The sequence below is a fragment of the Notolepis coatsorum genome (assembly GCF_963971535.1).
Source record: "Notolepis coatsorum genome assembly, chromosome: 16".
NCBI classification, from domain to species: domain Eukaryota; kingdom Metazoa; phylum Chordata; class Actinopteri; order Aulopiformes; family Paralepididae; genus Notolepis; species Notolepis coatsorum.
In genome coordinates, this window is record NC_140180.1 from 11,753,273 (window position 1) to 11,776,512 (window position 23,240).

General features: G+C 45.8%; 1 protein-coding gene across 1 annotated transcript in view; it reads right to left on the minus strand.

Annotated features, from left to right (window-relative positions):
- Positions 1–23,240, minus strand: part of fam13b (family with sequence similarity 13 member B) — a gene marked incomplete at its 5' end in the record, with an annotated part of 152,906 nt that overhangs the window by 21,321 nt on the left and 108,345 nt on the right. Inside the window, 6 exon segments of the mRNA XM_084332495.1 lie at positions 3,961–4,035; positions 5,014–5,143; positions 6,178–6,229; positions 9,190–9,287; positions 12,651–12,798; positions 13,775–13,870. Of these exon segments, the coding sequence (XP_084188621.1) occupies positions 3,961–4,035; positions 5,014–5,143; positions 6,178–6,229; positions 9,190–9,287; positions 12,651–12,798; positions 13,775–13,870 (599 nt within the window).

A 23,240-nucleotide genomic window follows, 5' to 3' on the forward strand; every position in this document is an offset into this window, starting at 1 on the left:
AGAGAGGGAGGAGAGAGAGAGAAAAGGAGAGAGGGAGGGAGGAGAGAGAAGAGGAGAGGAGAGAGAAGAGCGGGAGGTAGGGAGGAGGAGAGATAATAAGCAAGGGAGGGGGGAGGAGAGAGAAGAGAGAAGAGAGGGAGGGAGGGAGGAGAGAGACGAGGGAGGAGAGGAAAGAGAGAAGAGAAGAAGAGAGGGAGGGAGGAGAGATAGAGTGAGAGAAGGAGGGTAGGAGAGATGGGGGGTGGAGAGAGAGAGGAAAGAAAGGTGGGGAGAGAGAGAAGGACAGGGAGGAAGGGGAGAAAGGGAAAACAACATTATAGACAGCTAGTTTGACAAGTGACAGTTAAGTGACACATGAGCATGTGAGGTAAATACACACACACACAGTCTGAGAAGAATAGGTTAGTGATCTATGGGGTAAGACAGACTCTCTCATTCTATGTCTACATCTCTCTAAACATCTGCTGACTCACTAACTAGCCTGATTAAGGACATCATTAGACTCAGCACTCAACTAGCGAGCGAGCGAGCGAGAGAGCGAGAGAGAGAGAGAGAGAGAGAGAGAGAGAGAGGATTAAGTGAATGGGTAAATAAACCTCTGCAGTGACCCTGTGTTAGGATGGAGTAAACATGACTGTTAGGATGGAGTAAACATGACTGTGTTAAGATAGAGTAGGGAAGATGACAGATAACAGTCAGAGGAGAGAGAGAGATGGAGGCGGGGGGCAACGTGAGGAGGAGCGACTCCTCCTTGTAGAGAGGAGACACTTTGCAGGGTTGTCCTGTGGTGAGAGAGATTCACTCTGACGGTGTCCAGATTTGGTGAACTTCAAAAGCGCCCGGTAGACTAGAATGACCCAATGCCTAATGTTATCAGGGTTCCCCACAGACACTGCAAAATGAAATTCAAGGACTTTCAAGTACTTTTCCAAGCACTATTTTTCATTTTAAAAAGGGTATTTAAAAGGATCCAATACACTTTTAAATGCGCTTATTTATTGGAAAGAAATCGGATCCAATATTTATGGCTTAAAACCAATTTCCGACAATTAGTTACACTTTAGATTAAAAAAAATGCAATTTCTTGATTCAGAAAATGTTTATCATGTATGAACAAAACTTTCAACGGGAATGGTTGATTTTAATTCCAAGGACTTTTTAAGCACCTTGTTAATTTTTTTTGCTGTTTAAGGAATTCCAGGCGTTGACTTTTTTTGGTAAAAAAATCAAGCACTTCAAGGACCTCGTGTGAACCCTGTGCTATACTCAAAAGTGGTTGCGGAGGTCGTCGCGAGCCAACCGAGCTCCCTCAAGCCTGGTGGCGACGCGAGCTGATGTGGACAGTGCAGAGCTGTGATTGGCCGCCGCCGTGAGCCGGGCTGAGCTGTGTACGTGTTCCTCTGACGTACCTCCGTATTTACTAGTGATGCACCGATGTGAAAATTGTGGCCGATACCGATAGCCGATATTAAAGGATAACTCCACTTTTTTTTTAAATTAGCTTATTTAACATCTTCCCTGGAGTTAGACAAGAAGATGCATACCTTTTTTGTCTCTGTGCGTGCATTTTAGCTTTGGGAATAGACGCTCCGTTAGCATAGCTTAGCTTCATCACTGGAAGTGGGGGAGGACAGTAGCCTTACAGTGCCTTACAGTGTATTGCAAGGTCTGACATTGACCAAACTTGATATGCATGACCTTGGTGGGCTCTAGGTCAACTCCTGAAAAGGGGGTCAATGTCAGACCTTGCAATCAAAAGTTAGGGGCGCACTGAAATTATGGCAAGGGTTATTAGCCCCCTAACTTTTGATTGCAAAGTCTGACATTGACCCCCTTTTCAGGAGTTGACCTAGAGCCCACCAAGGTCATGCATATCAAGTTTGGTCAATGTCAGACCTTGCAATACACTGTAAGGCACTGTAAGGCTACTGTCCTCCCCCACTTCCAGTGATGAAGCTAAGCTATGCTAACGGAGCGTCTATTCCCAAAGCTAAAATGCACGCACAGAGACAAAAAAGGTATGCATCTTCTTGTCTAACTCCAGGGAAGATGTTAAATAAGCTAATTTAAAAAAAAAGTGGAGTTATCCTTTAATATTGCTGTTCTGGCCGATACGTGATATTTACCGATGTCGATAACTCGGTATAGAAAACACTTTTTTATGATAATCAAATATAGAGCTATTTTCCCAAAAAGCATTTTCTTTTTACTTTTGTAACTTATTTTCAGAAATGACTGATATTTTGAAACTATTTAACACTGCCACGCTTATATCCATCAATGTTTGATCACTGCCAGCACTGTAAGTCTATGGAGATGTTCACCTTCTTTGCAGGGCTATAACTTTTTAAATTGTATTGCTAAATTGACATTACTATGGCCCATTCAACATCGATTATCTATCGTTCAGGATGTAGGAACGTTTTACTTTTTCATTCACACATTCATAGGAAAATACCGTCTAGAGTATAAATATGTTTTTATCGTTTTCTGCAGTATTTCCCAGAACGTGAGATATAGGCATAAATGCATAATATTAGATCATCAAATGCGGTTTGATACCGATCCACGCTATATTAAAAATTTCAACTGTACATGGTCCTAAACGTTATGACTGATCATGCGCGGGTGAACAGAGGGGGGGGGGGGTCATTTATAATTCCGTGATCGTCGTTAAATGATTTATGTAGTATGGGTGATATATAGATCAGAGCAGTTTGCATGGATAATAATAAACAAACAGGCTGAAACTCACGTCAGCCTCCTCTTACCGTTGGGCGATGAGAGTGGAGCAAACAGATCCCAGTTATGTGATGGGGATCGAGGCGATCCAGTTCCGGTTTGTATAATACTAATACATGCCCAAATCATGTGGATTATTGAGTTATGGCAACGATCCATGTCCACGGTGTGTGGCTAGAGTCCCGGGACGATAAAGGAGTGGCCGGACGGATTTAGGGGACGGACCGAGCTCCAACGGGCATATCCGGTTTGGCAACTCGCCGATCAGCCACCAGGTGGCAGTATTGAAGCGTTGCAGAGTTGTGCCGGCTCACAGCATCAGACAAGCCTCCGTGAGTGAAATATGAATACCATGGCGAAAATATGAAATATGATCAGAATAACGTCGTACGCCGTGATCTGGCAGAATTCGCATGAACTTGAAACACGTCGTAAGCCGTTTCCGGCGGAGAAAGTGTTAAGACGAAAACATGTATAAAAAAAATGTAATAAAAAAAAAGAGAAAAAGAAATAATTATATATATATATATATATTTTTTTTAAATATCGGCCCTATCTTGATATCGGACCGTTACCGATGTGCATTACCATATCGGCCAGTATATCGTGCATCACTAGTATTTACCGTTTATCATCTCTGGAGCTCGGTAGAGGAGCGTTCCATCTTCGATCGTGATCAACTATGTTACAAACACGGACCAAATGGAAGAAAGAGCGGCCGAAGAAGTCCCAGAACATAGCCGGTTCTGGAACGCAGCACAGCCGCCCTCTTGCTGCATTTAACAGTAGGATCTCCGACCGCTGTGTGTCGACTTGTAACTCTCTCAGCAGATTCCTTATCGTTTATTCTTATTTATCGTGCCTATACGTATGAAATTGCTGATAGACTGTGTCTTGTCTTGTAAGCCCGTCGTCGCTGTAAATGAGGGTAACCTCGGTGCCTTTACGAGTTGAAATAAAGGTTTGAAATGAAATGAAATAAAAAGATAATTGACCCATCTCAAGCCCCGCCCTCTTTGTCCGAGGGAAGTGAGACGTGTGATTGGAAAATCAAGCAAAGAGAGCAGGGCTTGTGATAGGTCAACTGTCCGCTGCAAAGATGGATGGATGGATAGGTGGGTAGCTAGGTGGATAGGTAGATAGGTAGATAGGTGAATAGGTAGATAGGTAGATACTAGGTAGCTAGGTAGACAAGTGGATGGACGTGAGACGACTTACCTTGGCCTTCCCTCTGGAGGTGCATACATGAGAAGTCTATGGGAGGGAGGTGGACATGGGGGGGGGATGGAGATGCTGGTTGGATGGAGGGAGGGAGGGATAATGGAGGGAGGGATGATGGAGGGGGGAGGGAGAAAGAGAGGGAGGAGGAGGAGGAGGAGAGATGGCAGAAAACTTGCTGTGAGGTCCCAGTCAGCCAATCACTCAGCAGCTGTCAAACATCCATTCACTATGTGTACGTTTAGTTAGAGAAGCCTTTACTCCGGATGACTGACGCCTCTCTACATATTCCACTTGGATGGAACTGATAACCGATCCAGCCGGCAGACAGAGCCTCATCTGCACCTTTGTTCATTTTACCTCATATTTTTACATTCGGATCCAATTTTATTGCCTATATTTATGTCTTTCTACTATTACCCTGCCCATACCTGTATCCCCGCCCCCCCTCCCACATGGTGCTATGACGGCCGAACTTCCCCCAAGGGGATCAATAAAGGAATATCTTATCTCATCTCATCTTATTTTCAAGTCGTTGATAAGTCCCAAATAGGAAGGTTGTTGATTGATTGGTTGGTTTTATTTTGACAATATATAAATAACACGTGACAGAAGCTCACAGTCTGGAATACTGCCAAGGATAGACACAAAACATCTCAGAGCTTATTTCCATTGTGGTCCTTGTAGGGGGGGGGGGGGACGACGACGACGACGTGTTCAGACATGCATCATACAGACATGGTAAAGACACACGGCATCACAACACGTCACAGACATAACATGGACACGTTAAAAACATGTAAAGGTGGGTGTGACGTCATCATGTTAACCTATACAGTTGCACAGGTAAGATGTCATGTATAGGTCAACCGTCTGTAGGGTGTGACAGTAAAGGGTTAACCTTCTGTAGTGTGGTAGTGAAAGGGTTAACCTATACAGTTGCACAGGTAAGTTGACGTGACATCATTATTTTCAGGAGGTCAAAGTGCTCGTCGGTAAAACTCTAATATCCGACGAGAGCGTCAGACGGAGGGGATGTTTTTATTTATCTACCTTCCCATTGGTGGTCGGGGAAGAGATGGAGGTGGTGGGCGTGGCCGGTGTTCTGTTGGCATGGCGACATGTGGTTCAGGTTATTCTCACTGGTGTTCGCATTCTGGTCACACTGGCATGATGAAGGGTCCTAGAGAGAGAGAGAGAGAGAGAGAGAGAGAGAGAGAGAGGGGGGGGAGGGGGAGAGAGAGAGACAGAGACAGAGAGAGAGAGGGGGGGGAGGGAGGGAGAGAGAGAGAGAGGGGGGGGGAGAGGGAGAGACAGAGAGGGGGGGGGGAGAGAGAGAGACAGAGACAGAGAGAGAGAGGGGGGGGAGGGAGGGAGAGAGAGAGAGAGAGAGAGGGGGGGAGGGAGGGAGAGAGAGAGGGGGGGAGGGAGGGAGAGAGAGAGAGGGGGGGGGAGAGGGAGAGACAGAGAGAGAGAGGGGGGGGAGGGAGGGAGAGACAGAGAGAGAGAGGGGGGGGAGGGAGAGAGAGAGACAGAGAGAGAGGGGGGGGGAGGGAGGGAGAGAGAGAGGGGGGGAGGGAGGGAGAGAGAGAGGGGGGGGAGAGGGAGAGACAGAGAGAGAGAGGGGGGGGAGGGAGAGAGAGAGAGAGAGGGGAGAGGGAGAGGGAGAGAGAGATAGAGAAAGAGAGAGAGAGGGGGGAGGGAGAGAGAGAGGGGAGAGAGGGAGAGAAAGAGAGATGGAGTGAGAGGGGAGAGAGAGGGGGGAGAGAGAAAGGAGAGAGAGAAAGAGAGAGAGGGGGGGGGGGAGAGGGAGAGAGATGGAGATAGAGGGAGGGAGGGAGGGAAAAAGAGATGGACGACCAGGTATATAGAATGAAAGAAAGAATAACAAACAGAAAGAGCAAAAGCAAAACAAAGAGAGATAAGAAACAATGTCACACTGACTGGACCCCGTCTCACTCATGTGTCACAGCAGGGGAACGGTTTGTTTGTGTATTCAGGTGCGCCAGTATCTACAGTACTATTGACCCACAACGGAACACCTCGAATCAAGCGCACCCGTCATCACTGTCCTGACCCTGCTGGGACAAGTATAGGAGGAGCTCCGTGACGCGACGCTACCAGGGTACAACGAGTGTTTATACCGCTGTTTTTGTAAACATATATATATTCATGAGATATATTTATTAATGTAATGTAAATGTTGGCGTCTCTTACACAGCTGATGATGTCCGTCTGCTCCATGTTATGACAGGTTTGGCTGTCCTGCCTAGACACACACACACACAGAAAACACACACACACACACAGAAAACACACACACAGAAGACACACGTGTTAGAAATGAATAAATATTGTGTCTAGCAGCTTCACAGGCTACAGTGGATCAGACAAAAGATTCTACACTGAGTTTTTAAAAAGGCCCAATCAGTGAACCAAATGTAAACATTGTTCTATTATCTATGTACATATCCTACATGTACCCCCCCCCCCCCCCCCCAGTGCAATGACCCAAGGGGATTAATAAAGGAACACTTGACTTAAAAGACCTGGACCTTTAAACGGTCAAAAGGTCCTACGTCCCAAAGTCTGATGTCTCTAAACGCTGCAACACTGAGCTATTTGAAGACCTTTAAAAAAGGGACAAGGCCTCATGTACCGAAGTGTAGCGTCTAAAAACATTGCAACACTAAGCAGCTATCTTAAGCCTCCAGGCCAGCGTTTGTTTGGTCAGCTTGTTTTCTGTTTCCATCTCCGTTTTAAGGTTAGGGTTAAGGCCTCTGCATGCTACAGCAAATTCAAAGCAACTTCGACACAACATCGACAAAGCAACGGTGTTGCAGACACTCTACCTTTATGCTTCTGCAAAATCAACGCGCAGCCTATGTAACATTGTACCCCGTATGTAGCTAGGTTCCCTAGATAGATGACGCTTCCCTTCTCAACCAACCCATTGATAAAATCAGAAAAAGAAGCATCATTTTTACTTCCGGGCGGGGGGTTTCAAAATAAAAGAGCGAGTCTAAAAGCACCGTAAATACGTTTATTTTTTACAATATCTAACGTTACACGAACCTAAACTAATCTAAAGTTAGTTTAGGTTCGTGTTAACGTTAGATTATGTACAAAATAAACGTATTTACGGTGCTTTTAGTCGTCGCTCTTTTATTTTGAAATTCCCCGACCGGAAGTATTATAGTGTCTGTTGCTAGCAGCTTAACCTTTGTCAGCCGGTTCTTTGCTTTTTAACGTAACTTCATTCGTTTCCAATGGAGAGGAGAGAAAGACCGGCTCACATGCAGCTCAAACTACCTATTGGAATAAATTAATTGATTGATGTTTAACTTGTCCCTGTGTGTGTCCAGTCATTTCGACTAGCAAACGTTGTATTTAACGTTAAAGTTACCTCAGGATACCATTGTATTTAGTTGGTTAGCTATGCAGCTAATGTGGATAGCATTTTGTATAGCACCAATGCTAGCTGGCTGGCTACAGCTTTATTTACTAAATTATGGAGGCTTTTTTATCGTCAAGGTAAGAGAGGATTTGTCATGATCAACTGAAGGCGTATGCTATGGAACAATATGTGCTTGGGTTTTCAGAAAAAGGCCAGCTATGTGACGCTAATTATTTAGCATCAACGCTGGCTGGCTACAACAATGGCGGATGGTATTCTCTGCGATACCTATATTATTCTATGACAGCCCCGCCCCCATTCGCTAACCAACCAATCACTGCTACGCAATATCAACGCAACGGTTGTTTAGGTTAGATTTTGGAGACATGTACGCAGATTCCTCGCAACACAGTCTACAAGACCCTAAACAACAACCGCGCTGAAATCGCGCTGATGTTGTGTTGAAGTTGCTTTGAAGTTGCTGTAGCATGTAGAGGCCTTTAGACGTCAGGTCGCCAGTGGGGTTAAAGGTCAAGGTTCAAGGTTTAGATTTATAAACAGCGTTTTAGGTGAAAGGTGTGGACATTCCATCCTGGGACCTGAGAGCGTTGGGGCAGTTCTAAGTCGCTTTGGATAAAAGCGTCAGCTAAATGACAAAATGTAAATGTAAATGTACTGGCCCGTCCTCTACTGCAGTGGTTCCCAAAGTCGGGGTCGCGACCCAAAGGTGGGCCGCGAGCAGCCACGGATGGGCCGCGAGATGATTTAAAAAAAAAAAAAAAAAAAAAAAAAAAAAACATTTTTTTTTATTTTTTATTTTTTTATTTAATTTTGTTTTGTCAGGCCACTGAACTTAGAGGCAGGCCAGGACAGTGTTTCTAGTTGTATTCAAAAATTCTATTTTTTTTTTTTTTTTTTGGTCTTTTTCCCCCTCCATTTTCCTCCGATTTTCTCCCATCCCAATGTTAGTCGTATGCCAATTCCCAGTCCCTTCCTGGTCGCTGCGCTTTACCCCCCACAGTCAGATCATTTGGGAGAGTGGAGGCTACCACGTGCTTCCTCCGACACACGTCCAGCCAATCACCGCTTCTTTTCACCTGGCAGCGCGGATTCTCACTGAGAGGGCGTAGCGTGTGGGAGGACCACACTATCCCCCTCACGTCCAATCCGCGCTTAGCAGGCGCCCCGACCGAACTGTAGGAGTCGCTGTTTACAACGACCCGGACCCACCCCGCCAGCTTCTCCCACCCTCTGATACAGCCAATTGTATCAGTGCAGACGGCCAGCCAAGCTGGTGACAACCCCGGAGCTGTGAGCTGGATTCGAACAGGCGAACCAAGCTCACAGCTCCGGGGCTGGTGACGAACGCAATCTCCGCTCGACCACCTAACCGCCTTTCAAAAATTCTATTCTATTGTATTCTAAAATGTGACTATATGGTTTTATATTAACTTAATAAATAAACAAAAAAGAAAAATCTACTTATTTCAACGAACATTTCAAACTAAATAACAGATTATGCACATAAAACGCTGAAAACAACCGAAGCAACAATAGTATTTTAATGAGGCTATTATTATTATTATCATTATTATTTTGCAACAAGTTAGCCCTCTCATAAATAGCACATATAAATGAATAACTAACTTGAACTAACTTAATAGGATTGAAGTGATATTTGGCCTAAAAAATCGGTCGCCTGGCAAAAAAAACGATGTGCATTGGGCCGCGGCTCTCTGACGCATTATTTTCTGGGTCCCGGCCTGAAAAGTTTGGGAACCCCTGCTCTACTGGACCGTCCTCTACTGGGCCGAGCGAGCAGACTGTCCCACCTGGCAGTGTTGATGTTGTTCTCAGCGTCTACCAGGGCCTCCGTGTCCAGGTCCATCCCAGAGCTCTCCTCTAGGGCGGCGCCAGAACCCTCCGCATCCTGAAGGGGAAAAGACGACAGACAAAACAAAAACATGAGGCATGTTGTTGCTGGTTATATTATTACCTCACGCATCAACCAGGCAATGTACGGTTCTCGCTAGGTTCTGAAGCTGCGTTAACCCGTTCACTGCCGCACTACCAAACGGTTAACCCTTTCACTGCCACACAACATCAGGTTAACCCTTTCGCTGCCACACAACAGAAGGCCAACTTGCAGGTTGTATTTTTGTTCAATACACAATGTGACTAGGCCAACGGTGACCTTCATGAAGATGAAAATTATCGAAATTGACCCCGTTTTAGCGTTTTTTATCAAACATTTTGTCGACCAAACCACAACCTCCACGCACATGCATATTTTAATCCATGGTTCATAACGTGCGTGTGTCATCTTAATGATGACGTCACATCAGGTGCAGGGCAGCAGGGGCTCTGAGAGTCACAGGCAGGTAGTGGCAGGAAGCAGAGAGCCTTGCTACTACTAGCCGAGGAGCTAGTATCTGTTTCACCTAAAAACACTATTGCTCCGTGATCATAGCCATTCATCTCTAAAGCTAACCACTATTTGTAAACGCCACAACCACGTTACCATATTTGTAATAATGTAAATCATTGTGTCGTTGTACATATTGTGTATATAACGTTAGTAGCTAAGTTAGCTAGCTTGGTAGCCAGCATTCTCGAAACTCCCAACATGCCTCGATTTAAAATGGTTCTCTCCTCTTTGTATACCTTTGTCCTCACAAGTATTCTGCCAGGGAACTTATGGACACGACAATAGTAATAAGTAATAAGGTGTTTGAGCTTGTAACGTTAACGTTAGTTAGCTAATAGCTATCGTGGTAGCCCGTTTCGTGACTGTGATGCACCGAGTTCTATCCGAGGGGCTGCTATCGTATCAACATGCTGTGACGTGTAGCTTGCTAGCCGGCATGATGCGTGTGCAGTGCTTTGCCCCACAGGTCTGAGAAGAGGACCTGCACATTTTACTCGTTCCCCAAACTCTTTTACATGCCCCAATTTAAAATGGTTCACGACAGTAGCCATAATGCTTTTTTTTTTTATCCACTTTTTCTCCCATTTTTCTATATTTTCTCCCATCCCAATTTCGTATCATCCAATTCAACCCTCCCCTGTCACGAACGCTGTTTCTTGCCTCCCACAAGCCGGCTGCAATGTGGACTAAGTCATACATAGCACAAGTCCCCTCCGGTACTTGAGGTAACAGCAGTCGCATCTTTTCACCTGCGCAGCTCGATCTCTCAGTGTCGAGGAGTAACGCGTGGGAGGCTCACGCTGCCCCCGACACTTCCTGATTCTACTGCGCAGGCGCACCAACCGACTTGTAGGAGTCGCTTGTTCACAACGTTCGATCCCCACCCTTCAGTTTTCCCTCCCCGTAATACGGCCAATGTGTATTACTGCGGACGACCAGCTAAACTGAAAACAATGTGGAGAGCTGGATTCGAACACGCGAATCCTAGCGTCTCCACACTGGTGGCGAGTGCCTTACCCACTACACCACCTAGCCGCCGACAGTAGCCATAATGCTAACGTTAGCGGGGTAACGTTAGCCAGAGCCATATAGCCAGTAGTACTATGACCCGGACGGGCATAAGGCATAAGTAGCCTGAAGTGACGTCACAGCCCTGCTAGCGTCTGATAAGCTTTTTCATTTGTTCCGTACATGTTATTCGTACGTGGACCTTTTTAACCCTTTCTGAGTGGCATTTCCGGCGTCAAATGGAAAAAATAAATAAATAATGAAATTAGATACCAATGATGTAAACTACCCATAATTGAAGAGTAGGGTTTAACCTGCAAGTTGGCCTTTAACCCTTTACTATCACACTACCGACGGTAACCGTAGGTAGTGTGATAGTAAAGGGTTAACCGTCTGTCGTGTGGCAGTGAAAGGGTTAACACTGCGCTGTGCAGAGACACACGGGTGCTGACGGTACAAGGAGGTCGTTTCCTGTTCCCTTCAGAAAGACGGTGAGAAAGTAACAAAAACAAGATGGCTTTGTGTGGCTGCACCCTCGAGCTACTGAAAGAGGATACAGACCTGGGAACTGACCTGGGAACTGACCTGGGGACTGACCTGAGCTCATGAAACGTGATGGTTTCCTGTGTGAACTGGAGACCACTGACCCCAGACCCACCGTGTACAGGACGCCCATGTCAGAGTGAGTGTGTGAGTGTGTGTGTGTCCTACTAAGAATCTCCCATGGGACGGCCGCGGTGTGCGTCAACATACGCTCAGCTTCCCTGAGGCTGACCCCATTTCAGTTGCCATGCAGACGTGACACTGACCCTGTATGAACTATTGACAGTGTGTCTGTGCATTTGTGTGTGCGTTTGTGTGTGCGTTTGTGTGTGCGTTTGTGTGTGCATTTGTGTGTGCGTTTGTGTGTGCGTTTGTGTGTGGATGTGTCTGTGCATTTGTGTGTGTGTTTGCGTGTGCACGTGTCTGTGCGTTTGTGTGTGTGTTTGCGTGTGCGTTTGTGTGTGCGTTTGTGTGCGTATGTATGTATGTATGTGTGTGTGTGTGTGTGTGTATGTGTGTGTGTGTTACACTGACTTTGAAGAGTTGTAAACATGTTTGTGACACTTGCTCAAGGGTACCTCTAGATTGTGTATGCAGGTGTGATTGATTGTGTGTGTGTGTGTGTGTGTGTGTGTGTGAGAGAGAGAGTATATACTGTGTGTGTGTGTGTGTGTGTGTGTGTGTGTGTGTGTGTGTGTGTGTGTGTGAGAGAGTATATAATGTGTGTGTGTGTTACACTGACTTTGAACAGTTGTGTATGTAAACATGTTTGTGACACTTGCTCAAGGGTACCTCTAGACTAGATTGTGTATGCAGGTGTGATTGATTGTGTGTGTGTGTGTGTGTGTGTGTGTGTGTGTGTGTGTGTGTGTGCGCGCGCGCACTTGTTTGCATGTTTAACCATTTTCAAGAGACCCTCACACCCCTTCCTGACAGGGAGCGACGCGAGCGAGCGTGATTGCGAAAATGATTAAAATGTATTCGTTTCAATCAGACTATCCTGACCTACCGCGAGCGACAGCGAACTGAGCGGCGATGTCGTTCCCCCCTCAAATATTCGCTCGCTGTGTCTCTAGTTGAGCGATTACTTGGCAGAGTCCCGCCCCTAAACACTTTTTATTGGTCAAGAATTGCAGGCTGCTTTGCCCCCGTTAACACACACACAGACACACTCGGACACGCGCCGCCTCATATCAGGACAGTGTCGCGCGCGATTTCGTCTCCAGTTCGCTCGCTCGCTGCCTGTCAGGAACCGGTGTCAGGCTGTGTGCGTGCGTGTGCGTGTGTGTGTGTGTGCGTGTGTGTTCATCTGACCTGTGTGTGTTGCTGGCTGTGCTCTGGGTGGTGCTCAGTGTGTATGAATGGGGTTTCCTGGTCCGAGCTGCAGGGGCTGTCCTCCGGGTCCGTCTGTTGCTCCTCGTCTCCATGGCAACACTGGGCTGCTGGGTCGCTAGGCCCCGCCCTGGGAGACAAAGACACACGTCAACAAACGAATATTCATAAACACAATGATACGTTTCCAGGCTTCAAGTTAAGTGTCTGTGTTTAACATCATGTTAGCCTGGGATGGTTTAGTAATTTAGTATGTGAGAGAGAGAGAGAGAGAGAGAGAGAGAGAGAGAGAGAGAGAGAGAGAGAGAGAGAGAGAGAGAGAGAGAGAGAGAGAAAGAAAGAGTGTGTGTGTATGTGAGAGAGATAGTGTGTGAGAGAGAGAGTGTGAGAGAAAGAGAGATAGAGAGAGAGAGAGAGAGAGAGAGAGAGAGAGAGAGAGAGAGAGAGAGAGAGAGAGAGAGAGAGAGAAAGTGTGTGTGTATGTGAGAGAGATAGTGTGTGAGAGAGAGAGTGTGAGAGAAAGAGAGATAGAGAGAGATAGAAAGTGTGTGTGTGAGAGAGAGAGAGCGAGAGTGCGTGTGTGTGTGTGTGTGTGAGAGAGGGAGAGATAGTGTGTGTGAGAGAGAGCGTGTGTGTGTGAGAGAAAGAGAGATAGAGTGTGTGTGTGAGAGAGAGCGAGAGTGTGTGTGAGAGATAGTGTGTGTGAGAGAAAGAGAGATAGAGTGTGTGTGATAGAGAGAGAGAGAGATAGTGTGTGTGAGAGAGAGATAGTGTGTGTGAGAGAGAGCGTGTGTGTGTTATAGAGAGAGAGAGATAGTGTGTGTGTGATAGAAAGAGAGAGATAGTGTGTGTGTGATAGAGATAGTGTGTGTGAGAGAGAAAAAGAGATAGAGAGAGATAGTGTGTGTGTGTGTGAGATTGTGTGTGTGTGAGTGTATGCGTATGTGTGTGCGTGCGAGCGTGAGTGTGTGAGAGTGTGTGTGTGTGTGCGAGCGTGAGTGTGTGTGTGTGAGTGTGTGAGCGTGCGTATGTGTGTGCGAGCGTGAGTGTGTGCGAGTGTGAGTGCGTGAGCGTGAGAGTGTGTGTGAGTGTGTGTGTGTGCTCACCCCTGGCTGTCGTAGCTGTTGAGGTCTTGGTGGATGGAGGTCTTCAGGTCGAAGAAGTGCTGCTCTACTGCTGCTCTGATGGTCCTCTCTATGATGCTGTAGACACACACACACACAAACACACACACACACACACACAATGAATAGCAGCCCACCAGCCCCCCCCCCCCCCCCCTCTGTGCTTTGTGAATAATTTAAAATGTGTAGAAATTATCTCTCTCAAAAAGGTCAGAATAAGTCCATAATCCAGAGACGCCAAAGACCGCCCACACGCCCCTCCCGCTACCTCGCTCATCCCACGCGCTTACTTACAGGTTTTTTTCCCTAATCTTTTTTTAAATACATAAAATAATAGCTCTACGCTCTGACAGCCATCACTGATACAGAGTGTCTGGTCAGTAACATGGGTCTCCCAGTCCCTCCACTCTGCAGTAAACAGCTATCACTGATACAGAGTGTCTGGTCAGTAACATGGGTCTCCCAGTCCCTCCACTCTGCAGTAAACAGCCATCACTGATACAGAGTGTCTGGTCAGTAACATGGGTCTCCCAGTCCCTCCACTCTGCAGTAAACAGCTATCACTGATACAGAGTGTCTGGTCAGTAACATGGGTCTCCCAGTCCCTCCACTCTGCAGTAAACAGCTATCACTGATACAGAGTGTCTGGTCAGTAACATGGGTCTCCCAGTCCCTCCACTCTGCAGTAAACAGCCATCACTGATACAGAGTGTCTGGTCAGTAACATGGGTCTCCCAGTCCCTCTGCTCTATCAGTGAGGCTGGTCAAGGACCACATTTGTGCCTCCCTCCCCAGTGATATGGACCCTATGCAATTTGCATACAGGACAAACAGGTCCACCGACGACGCGGTCTCCCAGGTACTGCACAGCACCCTCTCGCACCTTGACCGTCAGAAGGGGGGCTATGTGAGACTGTTGTTCATTGACTACAGCTCAGCGTTCAACACCATAGTCCCTACCAGACTGGTGGACAAGCTGATCGAGCTAGGTCTGAGCTCCGCCCTGAGCGCCTGGGTACTGGACTTTCTGAGCGAAAGACCCCAGGCGGTCAGGGTGGGGGGTCAGACCTCCAACACCATCACCCTGAGCATCGGGTCCCCCCAGGGCTGTGTTCTGAGCCCCCTGCTGTACTCACTCTACACACACGACTGTGTGGCCAAGTTCAGCTCCAACTCCATAGTGAAGTTCGCAGATGACACGGTGGTGGTGGGGCTGATCTCGGACAACGACGAGAAGGCCTACCGGGAGGAGGTGGAGGTACTGGAACGCTGGTGCCAGGACAACAGCCTGCTCCTGAACATTGGCAAAACCAAGGAACTGATCGTGGATTATAGGAGAGGACAGCAGGGGACACACACACCACTGATGATAAACGGGGCTACCGTGGACAGGGTGAGCAGCTTCAAGTACCTGGGGGTCCACATCTCAGAGGACCTGACATGGTCAACACACATAGGCACAGTAGTAAAGAAGGCGAAACAGCGTCTCTACCACCTGAGACAGTTAAGGAAGTTCAGAGTATCGGGGAAGATACTCCAGTCCTTCTACTCAGGAGCTGTAGAGAGCATCCTGACCGGAAACATCACTGCCTGGTATGGAAACAGCACGGCACAGGACAAGAAGGCCCTACAGAAAGTGGTGCGCTCAGCCGAGCGTACCACGGGTATTGCACTACCCCCCCTGCAGGTTCTATACAACAAGAGGTGCAAATCCAGAGCCTGCAGGATAATGAAAGACCCTCACCACCCCAATAACAGCCTGTTTCAGCTGCTGAGGTCAGGCAGACGCCTGCAAATCCTAGCTACTAGGACAGAGCGGCTTAGGCTCAGCTTCTTCCCCCAGGCCATCAGAGCCATGAACAATGTACATTGAGTGCTCAGAACATTGAACTGTCCACACACAAGCACACATGAACACACACACGACACGCACACTGTGCACGCTCACACACGAGCAGCCACTTAACACTTTAACATGAGCGGGCACACACTCATGTCGCACACACGCACACTTATGGCCAAAGGAAAGGACACTTTAAATTAGAATAACAGGAACAGTGTATTGCACTACCAAAGCTAACTAGCATGTCACACATGCGCTGTAAATAACTATGTACAGATACCGAGATGTCACTCCATGTTACCTGCTATCTGTTACTGCACAATGTTGTTTCTTCTTTTGATTCTATTATATGTACCACTGTATTGCACATCGTTGCGGGCAAGACCACCCGCATTTCATTGTATACCTGTATGCCGTGACAATTAAAACTCTTGACTTGACTTGACTTGAGTGATAGCTGTTTACTGCAAAGTGGAGGGACTGGGAGACCCATGTTACTGACCAGACACTATATCAGTGATGGCTGTTTACTGCAGAGTGGAGGGACTGGGAGACCCATGTTACTGACCAGACACTCTATATCAGTGATGGCTGTTTACTGCAGAGCGGAGGGACTGGGAGACCCATGTTACTGACCAGACACTCTATATCAGTGATGGCTGTTTACTGCAGAGCGGAGGGACTGGGAGACCCATGTTACTGACCAGACACTCTGTATCAGTGATGGCTGTTTACTGCAGAGCGGAGGGACTGGGAGACCCATGTTACTGACCAGACACTCTATATCAGTGATGGCTGTTTACTGCAGAGCGGAGGGACTGGGAGACCCATGTTACTGACCAGACACTCTATATCAGTGATGGCTGTTTACTGCAGAGCGGAGGGACTGGGAGACCCATGTTACTGACCAGACACTCTGTATCAGTGATGGCTGTTTACTGCAGAGCGGAGGGACTGGGAGACCCATGTTACTGACCAGACACTCTGTATCAGTGATGGCTGTTTACTGCAGAGCGGAGGGACTGGGAGACCCATGTTACTGACCAGACACTGCATCAGTGATGGCTGTTTACTGCAGAGCGGAGGGACTGGGAGACCCATGTTACTGACCAGACACTCTATATCAGTGATGGCTGTTTACTGCAGAGTGGAGGGACTGGGAGACCCATGTTACTGACCAGACACTCTATATCAGTGATGGCAGCAAAAACACACCACTTACAGCACCCCTTTCACTGCCGCACTACCAAAACGGTTAACCCTTTCACTGCGACAATACACAGAAGGTTAACCATTTCACTGCCACACAACAGCCGGTTAACCCTTTCACTGCCACACGACAGAAGGTTAACCCTTTACTATCACACAACCGACGGTCACCTTCTGTCGTGTGGCAGTGAAAGGGTTAAGCCGGTACAGTATAAAACAAACGTATGTTTAGCTAATTCTATCTTCTGCCTGCCGCCCGTGATAAAAGGTCTGTTGATCCTGGCGGTCAGTCTGCAGTAACCACTGTTTTCACAGCAGTCTGTGTTTGTGTTGTTAACGTCCATTTTACTTTGTGTTTGATGGGGTGTAATGATCCGTGTGTGTGTGTGTGTGTGTGTGTGTGATGTGTGTGTGTGTGTGTGTGTGTGTGTGTGTGTGTGTGTGTGTGTGTGTGTGTGTGTGTGTGTGTGTGTGTGTGTGTGACCGGAAAGAAGCACACATTGCACTGATTCTACTGTATCTAATTGTCCCATTTATAGAGGCCTCCGTTTGGTTCTGGGTTATGTATAATTGTGTTGTTTATGCCGCGTGGCTCATAACCCTGCTGCATTATGGATGCTGCATGACTGGAACAAAGCACATTGTGCCAAGATTCTAGATCAGGATCCTATTCTATGAGGTTAAATGGGGGGGCTGTGTGTTAAACTATGCGTTTTGTTATGGTGCGTGTTGATGTATTTATAGTAGGGCTGTCGCCTACTAAGGATTTGGATGGTCGACTATGATTGGCCAAAATTTGCCGTTAGTCGACTATTGGTCGACAAAAAGAAAAGTATAATATTTTTAATATTTTTTTTTTTTTTAAATTATCATTCCATTTGGGCTGTGGGGGGTGCTTAATGTCTGAAGGAGTCGACTGAAGGCTTCTTGTCCTCTGCAAAAGCATGCAATTGGTCCACTGATGGATACATCTTGATATTTGTCTAGTCTAGTGTGTTCATTAGATGGGTGAAATCCTCTTTCAGTGCCTCTGTGCCTGTTTTCGTAGGCAGTTAGCCTCTGGTATGCGTGCCATTAGCGTTAGCCACGCTCCTAGGCCTCTTTTCTTTTGGAAAGAATGATACAAAAAAAAATATTATAAATATATATATATTTTTTTGTATTCGACTAAGAGGTTGGCTAGTCGACTACGGCTCCTTTCGACCGATTAGTCGACTAATAGGGGTCAGCCCTAATTTATAGAACATTTCCATGCTTGTTTCGTTCTACAGATTATAGTTTAATCTCTCCTAGTTTGTCTAATGCTGAACCCAGATACCATGTGATAGACTTTGCTCAAGGCAGAGCATCTGGGGTCAGTGACCAGGGACATCACTAAGGCTGAGACCACTTATCGATAACTGCGTGAAATCGATAAGACAGCCTGCACTTTTTTTTGCATGTGTAAACAATTTTAATAAAGAAAAAATAATATAATTTAACGTTAAGTTTGTGTGTGATAATAATATTTTAAATTAGATTTTTTTAATATATATACAGTATATATATTTTTTTTTAAATATATATATATATTTAAAAATGTATAATAATAATAAAATAATCTATATTTATCGATAATTTTGTCCCGATTTATCCATTCTTCCAAATGTCGTCATATCGTCTCAGCCTTAAACATCACTTTATTCAAAAACGGACTGAAACTGACATTAGATCATCAGTTCGCCCGCTTTTTTAAATTTGTATTATTATACAGTCGGTCCATAAATGTTTGGACATCGACACAATTTTCACAATTAATTCTGAGTAGAGGCAGAGCAGCACCAGGGACGGAGCCCAGCGTCTGGTGACGTCTCGGGGGTTCAGGACGTCCTGGACTGCAAAGGATTTGCAACCAAGTATTAATAAAAGTGACAATTTGACTTATGACTGTTCGTTTTTGGTGCCTTAAAAATGGGGGTGCACATAAGAAATTGTTGTAAATCCTACAATGTTCACCTGATTTGGATGTAAATACCCTCAAATTAAAGCTGAAGGCCCGCACTTATAAAGCACATCTTGATTGTTTCATTTCAAATCCATCGTGGTGGTGGTGTACAGACAAAATTATATTTATGGACCGGACTGCATACAGGTGTTCTATAGCCAGCGCCTTATGAGCCGTGCCTAGAGACAGGGGGGTGCGTTGAGTAACTAAGCGACTCAGCCCTTTAGGACCAGAGGCTCAGTATACGGAGGAAACGGATCCTACACGGACTCTCGGACTTCTGCCAAACACGGACGGGTCGTTAACCCTTTCACTGCCACACGGCAGCCAGTTAACCCTTTCACTGTGACAATACAGAAGGTTAGCCCGTTACTATCACACAACCGATGGCGATGCTCCATCATTAGCATCATTAGCTCCGCGGATCCTTCTGTCGTGTGGCAGTGAAAGGGTTAAAGGCATCCGAGAAGTTGTTTGACGCGTGCCGCTGCTATTCTCACCAAGGACAGCAGAATCACATTTAACATTTGACTGTGTATTACTGTATATTTAAGAATGTATATACATATTTTAGAATGTATATTTTAGAATGTATATACATATTTTAGAATGTATATTTTAGAATGTATATACATATTTTAGAATGTATATTTTAGAATGTATATACATATTTTAGAATGTATATACATATTTTAGAATGTATATTTTAGAATGTATATACATATTTTAGAATGTATATCTCTGACTGTACTCTTATTCTTATTTTTAGATTTTTGACTACCTGAATGTTCATCGTGAGCGAACTGTGGTGCTGAATTTCCCTCTGGATCAATGAAGTACTTCTATTCTATATTATATTCAATTATTACATGATGGCGTTTTTAACATTCGCCGAAATGCTTGATTGTGATTGGTCAATAGCGCTCGGTTGCCCCTAGCAGCGGTCCGTTATTACTCGATAACGGACCGCTGCCGAGCAATAATGACCGCTGTTCGCAGCTGGAGCAATCAAGCCCACTGACACACACTGCATCAGCGGCGATAATAATAATCACTTTATTTGGGCTGACAGAGCCACAGAACAACTGCGTCTGCATTTGATCTCGTCTTGTCGATGGTGTAAAATGAATTAGGTATATTGTTAGAAAGTTAGCCATGTAATAAGCGGGATAATGTATAGCCTATACTCGGTCATTGTGGCAAAATAATTGACCTTCACTACGTTTAGAACACCTCGGCGAGGCGCCTCTGTGTTCTAAACTCCGTGTCGGTCAATTCTTTTGCAACAATGACCTCGTAGCTATACATTATCCCTTACTTATATTCCATCTCCGGTCGTTGCTTCCTCAACCAAAAAAAGTGTCGTTTAAAGTGCCGAGTACCGCCTTTCTCGTCGCCATTTTCCGTGCTGTGCCGGGTGGCAGTTGTTCTGCGCTCAGACGGAGCAGAATGTCTCAGGATGAGCCGTATCACCGTTACTTAACAGAGTCGTAGTTAAAACAGCTTTCTGCTCAGTAAGGTTACGGCGCTCCGGACGTGGTTAATAAGATTGGCGCTCCGTTCTCCTCCTAATCACCGTAATGCAGCCGGGACCCGGTGTCCCTGAGGGGGACTAATCAAGTATTTATCCATCTGTCCAGCTCCACGAGGCTACTGTGCTCTCCGTTCGGTAATTAGGGGGTTATTCATGGTTATTGGTAGTCGATGGGAAATACAGAGGAGGAGGAGTGATTAACGTAAAGCCTCCTTTTCCACTGACCGGTGGGGGGATGGGTACAGTACGGGTAGGCTTGCCATACTGTACCGTGCCATGTTATATTTCCAGTACACGCCTACCACACCCGGCGTAGGAGTAGGTAGGAGCCATGTCATCTCATTAGATTTATAATAAAATACAAGATACTTGTGGCCTAAGGATAAAAGAAAAGGAAAAAAAAGGTGTTACAGTGACTTTATTAGTCATCCATTTTTGTTTCTACATCAATGTGTCTCGTTTCAGAACCATGGGAGCACTAAGCTTCCAGAGCTAGCGTACAGAACTAGCGTACAGAGCTAGGGTACAGAGCTAGCGTACAGAGCTAGCGCACAGAGCTAGCTTACAGAACTAAGCTTACAGAGCTAGCATACAGAACTAGCGTACAGAACTAGCGTACAGAACTAGCGTACAAAACTAGCGTACAGAACTAGCGTACAGAGCTAGCGTACAGAGCTAGCATACAGAACTAGCGTACAGAGCTAGCGCACAGAGCTAGCTTACAGAACTAAGCTTACAGAGCTAGCTTACAGAACTAGCGTACAGAGCTAGCTTACAGAACTAGCATACAGAGGTAGGGTACAGAACTAAGCGTACAGAGCTAGCGCACAGAGCTAGCGTACAGAGCTAGCGTACAGAGCTAGCGTACAGAGCTAGCTTACAGAGCTAGTGTACAGAGCTAGCTTACAGAGCTAGGGTACAGAACTAAGCTTACAGAGCTAGCGTACAGAACTAGCTTACAGAGCTAGCGTACAGAACTAGCTTACAGAACTAGCGTACAGAGCTAGTGTACAGAGCTAACTAGTGTACAGAGCTAGCTTACAGAACTAGTGTACAGAGCTAGCTTACAGAGCTGGCTTACAAAGCATTCAGACCTCTTAGACCTAGTCCAGAGTGAGGTGACTGTGTCGCTAACCAGCTTGGAGAAGCGTCAGTAAGAGGATCTGAGAGGTCATCACCTGCTCTGTACTCCTTCGTTCTCTGTTCATTTCTCTGTTAAAGTTCTCTCTCTCCGTTTCCTCCACCTGTCTGTAATGAGGCTGAGTCAGGCTGATTGACTTCCTTATTGACCAATAAGGTGGGGCCTTGTCTTCCTTATTGACCAATAAGGTGGGGCCTTGTCCCGTTTATGTCTTTCACAAGTTCAATATGAGGACAGAGGAGGGGGGAGAGGAGAGCAGAGGTGAGGAAGGGAGGATACTCTCCATCTCTCTCTCTCATTAATTCCTCATTTTGTCTCAAGCTGTTGATTTCGCTTTAACTCTGTATCTAATTCTTGTGAGAACATTGTATGCGCGTGCGTGTGTGTGTGACTGTGTGTGTGTCAGTAAGACGATAATAAAAAAATGGCAGACAGCCAGTCACATCAGTTAAGCTACAGGATCTGAATAGCAGGACATGACATGTACATCGGTAGATTCTTGATTTGATTTGTTGCATCCAGCACACCCATGACCATATAAGGCAAAGGAATCACAGGAGTGGATGACAGGGTAAAGTGGATGTGTGTGGGGGAGAGGGGGAAGGAGAGAGATTGAGATCAAGAGTCACAAAGCCACAGGGCAATGACGTTTCCCAACCAGTGTGTGGTACAGTTGAGCCACGGATGTACCAAACACAAACACACACACAAACACACCACCACATGCCCAGTAGCAGCTGTGTGCCCCCCTCCCCCCACCGCTGTGACCCCCCCACTTATTGTCTGCCACAACACAAACACAAACGCACACACACACACACACACACACACACAGCTAGAGAATCATTCCCGCGCAGCCAGCAGTTAATGCATTTCCCTTGCTTCCTAGCGATCCGTTAATGTACTTACATCGTGCCTGGGAGCTACTGTAGCTAATCCTAATGTATCTCTCAGTCTGAGCGTTTAGCTGCAGGCAGAATGCATTTCTGTTGTAGCTACTACTGGCCCTGTGTCTAAATGTTTCTGCTGTAGCTTAACCTACACTTACAGCACGGCTACTGCTGTGTCTAAATGCAACACAGCGCTCGTTCAGTTAAGCTGTGAGGTGGCGCTTACACGGTGTTAGCCTGCGACCACAAGAGGAAATTACACCTCTTCAATACAGGCCTTTGACTGGATGTGTGTAGAAAAGCCCATTAAGTGCTCCATGTTGGAAGAAACAACTCTTGCTACGTGCAAAACATAATGATATATGAGATGTATGGTATATGTGACATTAGATTAGAATCGAATGTATTATCATCATCCAGCACAAGTACTGTACAACAGATGTGGATATATATATATATATATATATATATATATATATATATATATATATATATATATATATATATATATGTATATATGCTAAGGATAAAATATAAACTAAAATGATTACTGAAACAAGGCACAGTGGTGGAACAGTAATATCATGCTTTTCTAGTGTTTTACCTACTCTACCACTGCACAGAAATGAGAAATTTTTAGGGATGTCCGATATTATCGGCAGACCGATATTATCGGCCGATATCGGCAGTAAAATGTGATATCGGAAAATATCGGTATCGGTTTAAAAAAAGAAAAAAACAATAACAATATTTGTTATATATATATATCCAGTGAAATTATTAGTTACCTGAAATTATTCAGTTTTTTTGGGGGGGGAACGCTGCATATATCGGTATCGGTTGATAT